General features: G+C 38.3%; 1 protein-coding gene across 3 annotated transcripts in view; it reads right to left on the reverse strand.

The window, feature by feature from the left end:
• Positions 1–1,483: 1,483 nt before the first annotated feature.
• LOC131203052 (broad substrate specificity ATP-binding cassette transporter ABCG2-like) overlaps positions 1,484–15,183 on the reverse strand; it is a 70,194-nt gene continuing 56,494 nt past the window's right edge. For all 3 annotated transcript variants that reach the window (XM_058192925.1, XM_058192924.1, XM_058192923.1), the window contains 8 exons: positions 12,933–13,162; positions 10,588–10,670; positions 9,547–9,636; positions 7,486–7,610; positions 7,085–7,239; positions 6,231–6,320; positions 4,296–4,396; positions 1,484–2,832 (listed from right to left, as the gene is read on the reverse strand). In XM_058192925.1, coding sequence (XP_058048908.1) covers positions 2,685–2,832; positions 4,296–4,396; positions 6,231–6,320; positions 7,085–7,239; positions 7,486–7,610; positions 9,547–9,636; positions 10,588–10,670; positions 12,933–13,162 — 1,022 coding nt within the window. In that variant the 3' untranslated portion in view covers positions 1,484–2,684. The remainder of the gene's footprint in view (positions 2,833–4,295; positions 4,397–6,230; positions 6,321–7,084; positions 7,240–7,485; positions 7,611–9,546; positions 9,637–10,587; positions 10,671–12,932; positions 13,163–15,183) is intronic.

Genomic DNA, 15,183 nt, shown 5'->3' on the forward strand with positions numbered 1-15,183 from the left:
AACAATAGCAAATCACTTCTGAAGAAATTTTGCCAAGAAAACTGTTGACTTCTCTAGGCCAGGGGTCTCTAACCTTGGTCCCTTTAAGACTTGTGGACTTCAACTCCCAGAGTTCGTCAGCCAGCTTTGCTCTGGGACTCTGGGAGTTGAAGTCCACAAGTCTTAAAGGGACCAAGGTTGGAGACCCCTGGCTTAGGCAGTCTCTGAGAACTGGACAAGATCGAACAAAAGAAAAGAAAAAACGCATCGTATATGTTAAAAAGGGGACAGCTTCGATCAACCATTTGTGCCTTATATTGACATTGGTGTTGGACACCCTTAATATATTTTGATATAAAGCAGGGATTCCTTGACTTTTCATTACCAAATGGTTAAAATGCAGTGTTTTTCTATTCATAGGAGATCCCAAGGATCACTGTTTTAAATTTAAGGTACGGTAATTCAATCGCTGGCTTCCAAAAAGGTACTGAGAAAAAAAAATACTCCATGAAGTAAGCTTAAATGCAACAGTGCACGGGAATAAAACTTGTATGCTATACCTATAGATAATATGATCATTTGAATTGGAAACCACCTGACTATTATCCCACCATACTATGCACATTTTTATATCGAGGTTTTCCCATATATTCACAGGTTTTTAGTGAATAGAAGGGTAATTCTCATTCTATGCATTGCACACAAATTACAATCCATAACAATGGATTGAAAATGTTTTACAGGCTGTAAATAACAAACAGAAATATCATGTCTTCATACTTGTGTGGCAACTAATAAAATTTGTAGCAAAATTTGAGAGAAAAATAGTGTTAGCGTGTTTTCAATTTATATGTTCTACTTCGTGGATTGTATCCTCTAGGTTTTATTTACTAAGACTTACTTGATCTGGATCACTGATCTGTAATACAGAATTGGATTGGTTTGGTTTGAATTGGACTGGTTAGTTAAGCAACCTTTTGTGCAATTGTAGCGCAGTACGGAGTACTGAAGAAAATATATGGCTGTCATTAAGAAAACATGAACTCAGGAAAACAGGAAGGTGTAAGAAAGATATTCAAGATTGCCTTGCCTAGAGTCTCTTTGATGTAAGAGAGAACACAGAACTGCTGCCAAGCTTTTGGGATTGTGAATAGAATAGAATAGAATAGAATAGAATAGAATAGAATAGAATAGAATAGAATAGAATAGAATAGAAATTTTTTATTGGCCAAGTGTGATTGGACACACCAGGAATTTGTCTTGGTGAATTTATAGTCTAAATCAGGGATCTCCAACCTTAGTAACTTTAAGGTTTGTGGACTTCAACTCCCAGAATTCCTCAGCCTGAACTCTGGGAGTTGAAGTCCACAAACCTTAAAGTTACTAAGGTTGGAGACCCCTGGTCTAAATCAAGCTATATCTTATCTGTACATTGCCCAAAGTCAATGAGGAGATGGGCAATTTCAAAATTTGATAAATAAAAATTATAAACACTACAGTGGTGGGATTCCATTTTTTTTATTACTGGTTCTGTGGGCATGGCTTGGTGGGCGTGGCATGGCTTGGTGGGCGTGGCAGGGGAGAATACTGTAAAATCTCCATTCCCACCCCATTCCAGGGGAAGGTTACTGCAAAATCCCCATTTCCTCCTAATCAGCTGGGACTCAGGAGGGAGAGAATAGATGGGGGGGGGACAGTCAGAGGTGGTATTTACCAGTTCTCCGAACTGTTCAAAATTTCCACTACCGGTTCTCCAGAACTGGTCAGAACCTGCTGAATACTATTCTGAAACACTATCAATAAGGTAGAGTTTTAGTATTTCTTGTGGTATTGTCACCAGTCCTGGTTTATCTCCAATGACTTGGTTACACTTCATGGTTATACTTCAGACCATGAATCAGTTACTATCCTGTTTGTTGAGAAATATGATTAATCTGGAATTCTGCATTTCAGAACCATTTAGTATCTGGAGAAGAATTAAGCACATACAGTGGTACCTTGGTACTCAACTGCTTTGAAACTCATAGAATTTGGTACTCAGTGCATTTTGACGTAAAATTTTTGTCCTGGTACTCATCATTTGTTTGGTACTCAACACACAAGCTAGTTGTTGTTGCTGTCACCTGTCTTATTGGGGAAAAATTTGTTTGGTGCTCATTATTTTTGGTAGTCATCATGCCTCCTGAAACCAATTAACGATGAGTACCAAGGTACCACTATGATTATTTGAAAATAACCCGAGAACCTATTTTTAAATGGTAGCATTCCCTTCTAGAAGTTATTTATGTTTGAATCAAGGATTAATTTTGTTTGGGATACATTTGATGTTATTGCTATTTATTGATGGGTGGGTCCATTTATTTAAATAGGTTATTATCATTTAATGTTGTGAATCAGCATGGGCTACGTCAGGAGTATGCGGAAACAAATAAAATATAAATAAAATCAATGCCACCGATATTAGTCTCTAGACTTGTAAGCAGGAAATAACTGACATTTGATTTTTCAGACTTTTTGACACGCAACCAAACAATATATGAGGGTATTATAAAGGCAAACATCTTGGCTGAAGGCTGAGACTTTTCTTGTTTGTGAGTTCGAAAGAATACAGTTAGGAGAGAAATAGTCTTTTTTTTTTCTCATTCTCCTCTTTAAATTATTCTGGATTGGAGTAACTGGATTGGACCTTTGACAACTTTGTGGACTTAAGAGAACTTTTTCATGAAATATAGCTTGAAGTAAGAAATGGTAAGGAAAATGATGGTCATGCAAGCCAATGCCACATAATTCTGCCATAACCCCCAACTAGTTGCATCAATCCCTTGGCTTTCCAGATATTGTTCTCCGGTGCACCTAGAAAGAAACACAAGCAGAGATTTTTAATCATCAGAAGCTCCACCACAGATGTCAGAAGTTTGTGTGGTACCAATAGAGGAGAATATTTGTAGTTCAGGGTTGAAAATGAGGAGTCCTTGGTGCTCTCTGAGCTTGGTTGTTTTTTTGCATAACCCAAAACTAGGTAACGTCATCATCAGTACATCTCATGGTGTTACCTAGTCTGGGTAATGAAACATCTGCAAACAACCAAGCTCAGAGAGCACCAAAGGACCCTCGGTCTTGTGTGGACCAACAACTGCAAACATGGAGGTGGCCAATTTAATTTAATTTAATTTAATTTAATTTAATTTAATATTTATATTTCTGCCTATTCACTCATAGTGACTCAAGGTGGCTTACAGAATATAAAATCTCATTTAAAACAATAAAACTAACAAAAAGAATCAAATAAATTAATATAATATAATAAAATTATTATATAAATATAATATAATAATAATTATAATTATAAATAGGATATGATAAGATATATGATAACCTAACATAATGTAACGTAACGTAACATAACATAATCACACTCCACCCCTCACTCCCCACCCTGGCAACAACAGATCACACAAGCCATTTAATGGGTTCCATCCCGCTCTGGTTTCCCCAGGCCTGCTGGCAGAACCAGGTCTTCAGCACCTTCCAGAAGAGTATTAGAGTGGGGACTGTTCTAATCTCTGGGGGAATGATGTTCCAGAGAGAGGGAGCCACCACGGAGGAGGCCCTTCTTCTGGGTCCCACAAGGTGTATCTCCCTCGGGGATGGGACCCGCAGCATTCCCTGCCTCCCCGTTCTGATGGGTCGGGTAGATGTGACCGGCAAGAGATGCTCCCTCAGATCACCTGGTCCCAAGCCATGAAGGGCTTTAAAGGTGACAACCAGCACCCTGAATTGCACTCGGAGCCAATGTAGCTCCTGCAGGAGAGGTGATACATGTGTACACCGGGGTCTGCACAAAACCATGCGGGCCACTGCATTTTGCACCACCTGGAGCTTCTGAATGCTCTTCAAGGGCAGCGCCATGTAGAGCGTGTTACAATAGTCAAGACAGAAAGTGACTAAGGATGGATATGGATTGGTTTGAGGGCGGCCTTAAAACCAACACATAGTAATATTGTAAAATCAGGCTAGTCATGCGATGAGCCACTTAATGACTAACATGATTTACAACTATAATTCCAAACTCAATTGCGGTTGTAAGTTGTTGGTATTATCAGTGCAAAGTCTTTACATAGGAAAATATATTCTGGGGGACCTGATCAGACTTAGGTGCTTTTCTCCTCCTGATTCCCACTTTACAGGATTCAAGACTTCATTAACAATATTTAAAGGATAAAATGTAATTTCTTTCACTTAGAATATCTCGTACCAGAATTGCCTCAAGTCTTTAGTACTAGGCAGAGTTAAGAAAAACAGAGATCCGTACTTACATCCGAATTGTGCTAACTTCTGTGCAATTGGCGGTGCTCCCGTTTTTACTGGTCTGCAAATTGCAGAAGTCAAGACCCACAAATTCATTAATCTGCAATGCCTTTGAAGATGAGAAAACATAACACAATAGTGTTTTTGAAAACATACACAAAGCAAGCACTATAAACACAACAATATGTGTATGCATTCAGAAGTATCGCATATTACGTGTGTTAGACTTATAATGAAAAGTTTTAATGAAAACATCATTAAAAAAGGACAACAAAGAATGTTCTTTCTGCGCCAACTCAGTAAGCTCAAACTGCCCAAGGAGCTGCTGATCCAATTCTACAGAGGAATTATTGAGTCTGTCATTTGCACCTCTATAACTGTCTGGTTCGGTTCTGCAACCCAACAAGAAAAACACAGACTTCAGAGGATAATTAGAACTGCAGAAAAAATAATTGCTACCAACTTGCCTTCCATTGAGGACCTGTATACTGCACGAATCAAGAAGAGAGCCGTGAAAATATTTGCAGATCCCTCGCATCCTGGACATAAACTGTTTCAACTCCTACCCTCAAAACGACGCTATAGAGCACTGCACACCAGAACAACTAGACACAAGAACAGTTTTTTCCCGAAGGCCATCACTCTGCTAAACAAATAATTCCCTCAACACTGTCAGACTATTTACTGAATCTGCACTACTATTAATCGTTTCATAGTTCCCATCACCAATCTCTTTCCACTTATGACTGTATGACTATAACTTGTTGCTGGCAATCCTTATGATTTATATTGATATATTGATCATCAATTGTGTTGTAAATGTTGTACCTTGATGAACATATCTTTTCTTTTATGTACACTGAGAGCATATGCACCAAGACAAATTCCTTGTGTGTCCAATCACACTTGGCCAATAAAATTCTATTCTATTCTATTCTAATATACCCACTGCTGTTAAAATTGCCCCTTTGTCGACCCTGATGATGACATATGTGTAGCCATTTTTTATTGTCTATTTTTTTTCTTAGCTTTTAGGTCTGCTGGTAAAGAAATGTAGTATTACTTGAGGCTCACCACTCTGTAACTGCCACTCTGTAACTGTTCAGAGGGGGGGTTATAGAGATAAAGGGGGAATGTGTCTAGGTGGCATTTCTTCCTGTGGGAACAGAAAAAATGCCTGCAGTGGGAGGAAGGTGGAGTTTGGAGTCCCCAGGACTGATGGACTGATAGTTGACTGGAGATTGTGACTCAGGGGCGAAGTTTCAAACTTCAAACTTTTGCTTTTTATTGGGTGTAATTCCGGATCCAGATTAGAGTCAGAATGGCACCGAGTCCTTGCCAATTTGATATGTTCCTAATAAATAGACTCTAATGGAAAATGGATGCCTTGGATTTTATTTCATGGGACATGTTACTTGGGAGCGTGACACCCTTTAGTCAGTGGTGGGATTCAAAAATTTTTACTACTGGTTCTGTGGGCATGGCTTGGTGGGCGTGGCAGGGGAAGGATACTGCAAAATCCCCATTTCCTCCCCGATCTGCTGGGACTCAAGAGGCAGAGAATAGATGGAGGCGGGGCCAGACATAGGTGGCATTTACCGGTTCTCCAAACTACTCAACATTTCTGCTACCGGTTCTCCAGTACTGGTCAGAACCTGCTGAATACCACCTCTGCTTTAGTTGTATGTTTAGCTGCACTGGAGTCATAACCAATAAAAGATATATCAATATTCTCTTCTTGTATTATTAGTCTCATGAAATTACAGAACAGAGATTCTGAGGTCTTGAACTGATTTAATTTATTTGCTATTCACACTATTGTGGGCTAGAGAATGTGGATGGATGTGTGGATGGATGGATGGATGGACGGATGGGTGGATGGACGGATGGATGGAAAGGTACATATTAGCCCATTCTTCTTTTCAAGATGATGTAGCACTTACTGTCATGCCATATCGAGGGATGCTGAAGTACTGGAGCCAAGAAAGCCATGGCAGAATACTGGTGAGATTTACCAGCAACCCGGAGAAAATCTGAAGATCAAATCAAAGATGCAAAATTCATTGAATAAAGGAATGTAATTTTTGAAACTATAATCAATAAATGATCAAACATCTCCCAGAATGTTAAAAGACTGTTCTGTTTTCTCAACTAAATCCTTTCGCTTCCTTCTGCGTGTGGTATCTTCTGTATCCCATCTTGGGTTTTCAAACTATTTATCATCAAATTAGTGGTAAGAGAAATGCCCATATTTGGGCTTGAATGTTGATGTGTAACCTACACAGCCTGAACCTGAATAGCATTATGTGGGATAAGGATGATAACAGGGAGGGGGACAAGCGAATGGTTAAAGATAAAGGTAAAGGTTCCCCTTACACATATGTGCTAGTCATTCCTGACTCTAGAGGCAGTGCTCATCTCCGTTTCAAAGCCGAAGAGCCAGCACTGTCCGAAGATGTCTCCGTGGTCATGTGACCGGCATGACTAAACGCCAAAGTCGCACGGAACGCTGCTACCTTCCAACATTTTTAAGGTGCTTTCAAACTGCTAGGTTGGCAGAAGCTGGGACAAGGAACGGGAGCTCACCCCGTTGCGCAGGTTAGGGTTAGGGTTAGTCAATAGGGAAGTCACAGTCAAGCAATGGAAACACCATCTTCTTATGTGTGTTGTGGCAACAAATTCCAAAGGAAAGGGCTTTGATTCCATGTTTGGGGTGGTTGACAACTTTTTTGACCCCTTGGCTACCTCTGAAGTTGGACAAAGTAGCCTTAATGAGACTTCCGTTCAAGGTACTCACAATCATAAAAACAAAGCTGATTGTCACCAGGAGATTGGCGACAGCCACCACATTGTGTCCTGTAGCAATAGCAAGTGCCATAGAGGTTGCAGTGTATGACACCATCATCAGAGTGAACATCATTATAAAGAAAGCCTCTACGGTGGGTTTCAGGCCTTGAGAACAAGAAAAGCAGGATTGGAATGTCAATCTTGTTATATTGTCAAACATTATTTTACCCTGAAGATTAGATTAGATTATTTTTTTTGGTTACATAATTCATTCCGATTTGCATAAAGATGCCTTTTAGTTTTTATAATGCCTACCATATAGTTTTATAGTTTAGTTTTATAACATCTATCCACAAAACATTTGTTTGCAGATATATATTTTTCCAGATAGACGAAAGATGATAAACTTACCTAGCATGAAATAAATTATGCAGGTGAAAATTATGCTGGGTAAAGTCCTCATAGGTATTAAATCAGCCATTAGTTTAGAGAAGAAGTATGCAGAAATTCGGTAGTATCCACTGATATATTCATGTCTATAACAAAACAGTCCAAAAAAGTATATCAGATACTCCAATAACTTTCACTCATTATAAATATATAGGTGTCATGAATTGCAGCAGAATGACCATTCCTTGGAAATTATCCTGACTGGAATAATTGCATTTGCAAAAGATCTACAGTTTTAGTTTGACCTCTTACAATAAGTGTACACAGTACATCGAATAATAATGTAACTACTGTTTATGGAATAAATCAGAAGCTGTATTTATGCTCTATACATAAAACCTAGCTCAGCATTTCAAACCTCTATGGCTAAGTTCACAAACTAGATAGATCAGTAACAGTAACAGAGTTGGAAGGGACCTTGGAGGTCATCTAGTCCACCCCCCTGCTCACGCAGCAGACCTGTACTAGGGATTCGAACCACTGAACTGCCAACCTTTCTGATCGACAAGCCCAGTGTCTAAGCCACTGAGCCACCTAGTCCAGGGGTCTCCAACCTTGGCCACTTTAAGACTTGAGGAATTCTGGGAGTTGAAGTCCACAAGTTTTAAAGTGGCCAAGGTTGGAGACCCCTGGCCTAGTCAGTAAAGCAATAAAGAAATCAAAAAATAAATATCACATTTTGATATATCCTAACAACAATATTTATTCAAATCACAAACTCTCATGCTTAGAATAGACATATCTATTTCTGCGAAAACTGTGATTCCTTGTAATTTAAGACATTTCATATTTGCCCCTATATATTTTTAAAATTACAGATTAAAGCCAGCATTCCAAACTTATTAACCTGATCTTTTGTTTCAGGAAGACTTTTTTTTTTATCTCTTGCATATCAGTTATGCTTGCAAATTTGTTTTTAATGAATGTTTTGAATATTCTTTTGCCTACCCATGGAGCTGTGGTGGCTCAATGGTTAGAATGCAGTATTGCAGGCTAAATCTGCCAACTGCCAACAGTTTGATCCTGCCAGCAGTTCAATCCTGACTGGCTCAAGGTGGATTCAGCCTTTCATCCTTGGTGGGCGTGGCAGGGGAAGGATACTGTAAAATCTCCATTTCCTCCTGATCAGCTGGGACTTGGGAGGCAGAGAATAGATGGGGGCGGGGCCAGTCAGAATTTTTAATACCGGTTCTCCGAACTACTCAAAATTTCCGCTACCAGTTCTCCAGAACTGGTCAGAATCTGCTGAAACTCACCTCTGCTATAGATACACACATACACACACACACACACACACCCCACAATGAGGTTCAAACTCGCACACCCCTTGTTTTATTTATTTTTATTTATTTATTTTATTTTGCCATAACATCATACAAAAAGATTATATAGCATATAAACATATATATGAGTAAATGTTAGGAGGTATAAGCATATATATGTATATGTATATGTATATATATATATATATATATATATATATATATATATATATATATATATATATATATATATGAAGAAGAAAAGAAAAACAATAGGACAGGAACGGTAGGCACATTTGTGCGCTTATGCACGCCCCTTATGGTCCTCTTAGGAATAGGGTGAGGTCAATAGTAGAAAGTTTTTGGTTAAAGCTTTTAGGATTATGGGAAGAGACAACAGAGTCAAGCAAAGTATTCCAAGCACTGATGATTCTGTTACAGAAGTCATATTTTCTGCAATCTAAATTAAAGCGGTTAACATTAAGTTTAAATCTATTGGTTGCTCTTGTATTATTGCAATTAAAGCTGAAGTAGTCTTTAACAGGAAGGACATTACAATAGATGATTCTATGAGTTAAACTTAGGTCTTGTTGAAGGCGACAATAACATTCTTGTGGCCTAGAATGTTCCTATCAATTCCAAGGAGACTATACTGCAAGTGAAGAGCTAACAGATTAAAAGATTTATCACCAAATAAAGAATTCTTTTAGATGTTCATCACCTATTATTATTCCTATTTTGTCTAGGAATGCTTACTTACATAAATATTTTCTTCTCTACCACGAAGAGTTCAATTGCTGAAATGCTGCTGAAACACTGATTAGTAGTCATAAAGAACATGGCACCAATTCTAGCAAAAAAAACAACAACATCAGATTGACATTGTGAGAAACTAGTCTTTTCAAACGGCTTTTTAAAAAATAAAATAAAATAAGTGAGCCCAGTGCTCCTAGGTTTTATTTTCTTAGCAAAAAAATGTTCTGTCATTTGTGTTCTAGAACAGGGGTCTCCAACCTTGGCAACTTTAAGCCTGATGGACTTCAACTCCCAAAATGCCCTAGCCAGCTTTGTTTTGCTCAGCTTTGCTGGCTAGGGCATTCTGGGAATTGAAGTCCACCAGGCTTAAAGTTGCCAAGGTTGGAGACCCCTGTTCTAGAAGGTGAATAGTAGATCAAAGAGAATGATTCAGAAAAGAAAGTTTCACTGGATCTACAAAAGAAACTGGCTGAGGTTTTAAACTTTAAAAGGGAAATACAAACGATAAACCAAGAGAGTGACCTATTTTTTCCCCTAAAAAGTTGTCAAAAAAGGAACAAAAATCTTGCTTTAATCTTGATCAAAAAATGCACGTTTTATCAAAATTAAAACAAGAAAAGTTATTTCTTCTGGTAACCTTTTATCTCAGTTTTGTGTGGGTGGTGGGTTTTGTTTTGTTTTTTGGCTTTCTAAGCAACAGATCTTGCTATTAAACAGTGAAGGTGACAGATGTCACCCTCTTTTATGAAAAGCACAACTTATTTCCATATTTCTAGCCTTTTTCATAGCAGAATTGAAGCACTATCCCCAAAATATAATTTGTATAATGATGCCATTATGCAAAAATATGTACTGTACATAGTGATAAATATCACACAAAATAGTGGAAGCCTCTCCACTTCCCCATACATTTTTCTGTAATTAACATGTTCAATCTGTCAAAATAAGGCTTCACTTTATTTCAAGTTATCCTTGTTGGAATTTGCAATCAAAACAAATACCAGTATCACTCATTTAATTTCCTTATTATCCCCAAAGGACTCACCTATTTTGCAAACCTTTGCCATCATTTGTTACACCAAAGAATATGGCACCCACGACTAATCCCAGGAAAATTGTAACCAGTAACTGAAATATAAATATGTCATATTATGTTCAGTTGTACATCATCATGGTGCACAAATTGACATCATCAAAACGAAAGACAATTTTTGCTTATTTTTCTCCCCCAAATGACTTTCATTCATTCTTTTAAAAATCGAAGCCATCATGCTATAAAAAATGAATTTTCCAGTCATCATTACTAACTGTGTTTAAGATAAGATAGCCTTTTTTGTCATTTTTTACTGCAAGCACACTGGCATACATTAAAAATGAAATTCTGTTGCCTGCTCTCAAAAGAAAGTATATACAGTATCTACCTATACCTATACATAACACACATAAAAAGGTGTTAGTCATTCCTGACTCTAGGGGGCAGTGCTCATCTCCGTTTCAAAGCCGAAGAGCCAGCGTTGTCTGAAGACATCTCCATGGTCATGTGGCCGGCATGACTAAATGCCAAAGGTGCACAGAACGCTGTTACCTTCCCACCAAAGGTGGTCCCTATTTTTCTACTTGCATTTTTTACGTGCTTTCAAACTGCTAGGTTGGCAGAAGCTGGGAGAAGTAACGGGCGTTCACCCCGTTACATGGCAGCACTAGGGATTCGAACCACTGAACTGCCGACCTTTCGATCGACAAGCTCAGGGTCTTAGCCACTGTGTTCCTATATAACACACATATACACATGTATACACACACACACACACACACACACACACATTACTTTACGTTTTGAATATATAGCAAAAAGAGGAAACTTGAGAGTTCAAAAGGTTGATGTGCGAAGGGCTAGTTTTAGCAATAATTGTTAGTTTCAGGAGAAGTTTGGAATTATGTAAGTAGCTAAGATAATTGATGTTTCACAAATTAGAATTTGCGTGGTCTCTACACTAGCATAAAAACATTGGAAAACACTTGTTGTATGATCTGCTGACTTTATGCAACCATCTCAAGCTACCAATAAAGGAGAATATGTGTAGCTCAGGGTTGAAATGAAGAATCCTTGGTGCTCTCTGAGCTTGCTTGTTTTCTTGCAAATATTCCATTACCCAACTATGTAACATCATCAGTGCTAGATTAGATTAGCACTGATGATGTTACCTAGTTACAGTAATGAAATGTTTACAAGAAAAGAAGTACCAAGGACCCCTCATCTCAAGCTGCGTCACCATAAGACCACTGGTGGGTTTCAGAATTTTTTATTACCAGTTCTGTGGGTATGGCTGGGGGTGGGGGCTGGGGAAGGAAACCGTAAAATCTCCAGTCCCCCCCAATCCAGGGGAAGGTTACTGCAAAATCCCCATTTCCTCCCGATCAGCTGGGCCAGTTAGACTTTTTACTACTGGTTCTCTGAACTATTCAACATTTCCACTACGAGTTCTCCAGAACTGGTCAGAACCTGCTGAAACCCACCTCTGGACAAGACAGATATGGTGTAGATTTCTCACCCTTCCATAGAAATGTGGCCTTAGAATGCTCCGTTATGTTAGCTCAAGTATTCTGGACGCTGTAATCCATATGTGGAGAACAATAATACTTGTCCAAGACAAAAGGGGCCTTTGGTCTTTACGCAGGGAACAAAACATATTGTTGAAATAATTGAACTACAAGTTGAAGTACAAGAACTACACGGCATTGTTTTAAAATTGCAGCCAATGTAACGGGATCAAGCCATTGAGAGTCGATCTTGAAGAGATTCCAAAAACTGCCAAAAAGACCTAATGTCAAAAATCGTGCAACTAAGCCAATTGTATTAGAGACCAAGGATCATAGCAAGACCAGTCTGAGAAGATTAACCCGAAGGTTTAAAGGCATACCTTGGGGCATTTACAAATTTCATTTCAAAACCATTCCTAAGGAGGTTAGGAAGATCAAAACAACCGTGAGGGGCAGGAAGTTAGGACTCTCAGCCCTTGGGGGATTATAAGGCTCTTAAAGGGCATAATTCTTGTCACAAGGTCAAGCTTTTACAATGCAATTAAAAGGGATTTTCATAACATCAGCATACCACATCAAAGGCCGTTGTGATGAGGCGATTATTGCCCCGTGGAGAGCAAAGGTTTAACAAGAAATCAAACAGATCTAATCATTTTATTAAGCGCCACTTCTAAAGTTTCCCAACACCACCAAATCTCTAAGAAATGACGGTGAAAGGGGGCAGATTTTATCTCGCTGCTATTTGTCCCTGGCAATTACCTCTAAAACATAATTACAGCTCATCTACACGTACAGTAAGCGTAAGACTGGATTGTCAACAGATAGGATGCTTGAAACTTTTGAAATTACCTGTGCTATGGAGGCTTGAGGATTACCTATTAAATTTTTGAACATCCGTTTGGAGACCCATTTCAACTGGTGAAAGAAGGGAGTGGAATAGGTGATTCTTTGGAAAGTGGTCTCTTTGGTTTCGCCCTTTGAAGACAGCTTTTCCAATTCTGTTTTGGTTTCTTGATTGTAAGAGGAACTGGAATATTTCTCTACCAATTTCTCCGCCAGTGTCTGATCTTGAGTACCATCTTTAAAGAGATAAGAGGAAAATTAATTACGTTGAATATGGTTTTGCATTCTCCGGGTGGGACAGCAATTTGGCTTGAATGTTGTGACAATATTGTTGCTTAAATATCAGTAGTCCTCGTCTTGTGACCACAATTGAGCTCCAAATTTCTGTTGCTAAGCGAGACATTTGTTGTGAGTTTTGCCCCATTTTACAACTTTTCTTGCCATAATGAATTGTTGCAGTTTTTATGCTAGTAACAAGGCTGTTAAGTGAATCTGACTTCCTCATTGACTCTGCTTGCCAGAAGTTTGCAAAAGGTGATCATGTGACCCAGGGAGCTACAACCATCATAAATATGAACTGGCTGCCAAGCATCCAAATTTGATCATGTGACCAGGAGGAAGCTGCAACGATCATATGAAAAACAGTCATAAGTCACTTTTTTCGGTGCTGTTGTAACTTTGAACGGTCACTAAATGAACTGTTGTAAGTTGAGGACTACCTATATTTATAATAATAAATCCTGGACATAAATTGTTTCAACTCCTACCCTCAAAATGACGCTATAGTAGACCACTGTGCACCAGAACAACTAGACACAAGAACAGTTTTTTCCCAAACACCATCACTCTGCTAAACAAATAATTCCCTCAACATTGTCAAACTATTCACTAAGTCTGCATTACTATTAGTCTTCTTGCCGTTCCTATCACCCACCTCCTCTTACTATGACTGTATGACAGTAACTTGTTGCTGTATCCTTACAATTTATATTAACTGTTTCCTAATATGATTTGATTGCTTATTTGTACCCTGTGACTATCATTAAGTATTGTACCTTATGATTCTTAACGAATGCATCTTTTCTTTTTATGTACACTGAGAGCATATGCACCAAAGACAAATTCCTAGAATAGAATAAAATAGAATAGAATAGAATAGAATAGAATAGAATAGAATAGAATAGAATAGAATAGAATAGAACAGAACATAATAGAATTCTTTATTGGCCAAGTTTGATTGGACACACAAAGAATTTGTCTTGGTGCATATGCTCTCAGTGTATATAAAAGAAAATATACGTTCGTCAAGAATCATAAGGTACAACACTTAATGATAGTCATAGAGAACAAATAAGCAAACAAATCATATTAGGAAACAGCCAATATAAATCGTAAAGATACCAGCAACAAGGTTACAGTCATAAAGTCATAAGTGGGAGGAGATTGTGTGTCCAATCACACTTGGCCAATAATGAATTCTAATCTAATCTAATCTAATCTAATCTAATCTAATCTAATCTAATCTAATCTAATCTAATCTAATGATGATGACAGAAAACTGTACAAACTATAGATCTCAGCAAACCCACTTCAGAACTGTTTGTTTGTTTGATTTATATCTGCTTTTCCTTTACGAAAGCGAGGTAGCGTACCTCACCTTTTATCATCTTCCTTTTAATTTCCCCCATAACAATCTTGGGAGATAAATTAATCTGAAACAAAGTTACTGAGTCAAAGTCACCCAAAGAATTTCTGTGTAGCCAAGTTCAAACTTTGACTTGCATCTCACTGATCATGGTCCAACACCTTCCTAGTCACCCACAAATCGGTGGGAGTGTATATATCCTTTTATTTATTTTGAATTTTTTTACCACACTTTTACATCTAGTGGTGCATACTAAAATCTAAGATGAAATAACAATACCAACACTAAAAGGTTGGTAAAAAGACAGAAATAGTAGAAGAAACCTAAGTCAGTCAATGATGGCCAAAAAAAAACAAAACCCTCAGAGTCTGCTTGTACCTTACCAGAAGGCAAGACAAGAAACAATGGGTGGAAACTAATCAAGGAGAGAATTAAGCTAGAAACTAAGGAGAAATTTATTAACAGTGAGATCAATTAAAACGGCTTGCCTCCAGAAATTGAGTGCGTTCCACTACTAGAGGCTTTTAAGAAGAGTCTGGGCAGCCACTTGTCTGGAACGGTACAGGGTCTCCTGCTTGAGCAGGGGGTTGGACTATATGACCTCCAAGGTCC

Source organism: Ahaetulla prasina, chromosome 8 (genome assembly GCF_028640845.1).
Source record: "Ahaetulla prasina isolate Xishuangbanna chromosome 8, ASM2864084v1, whole genome shotgun sequence".
Classification (NCBI taxonomy): Eukaryota; Metazoa; Chordata; class Lepidosauria; order Squamata; family Colubridae; genus Ahaetulla; species Ahaetulla prasina.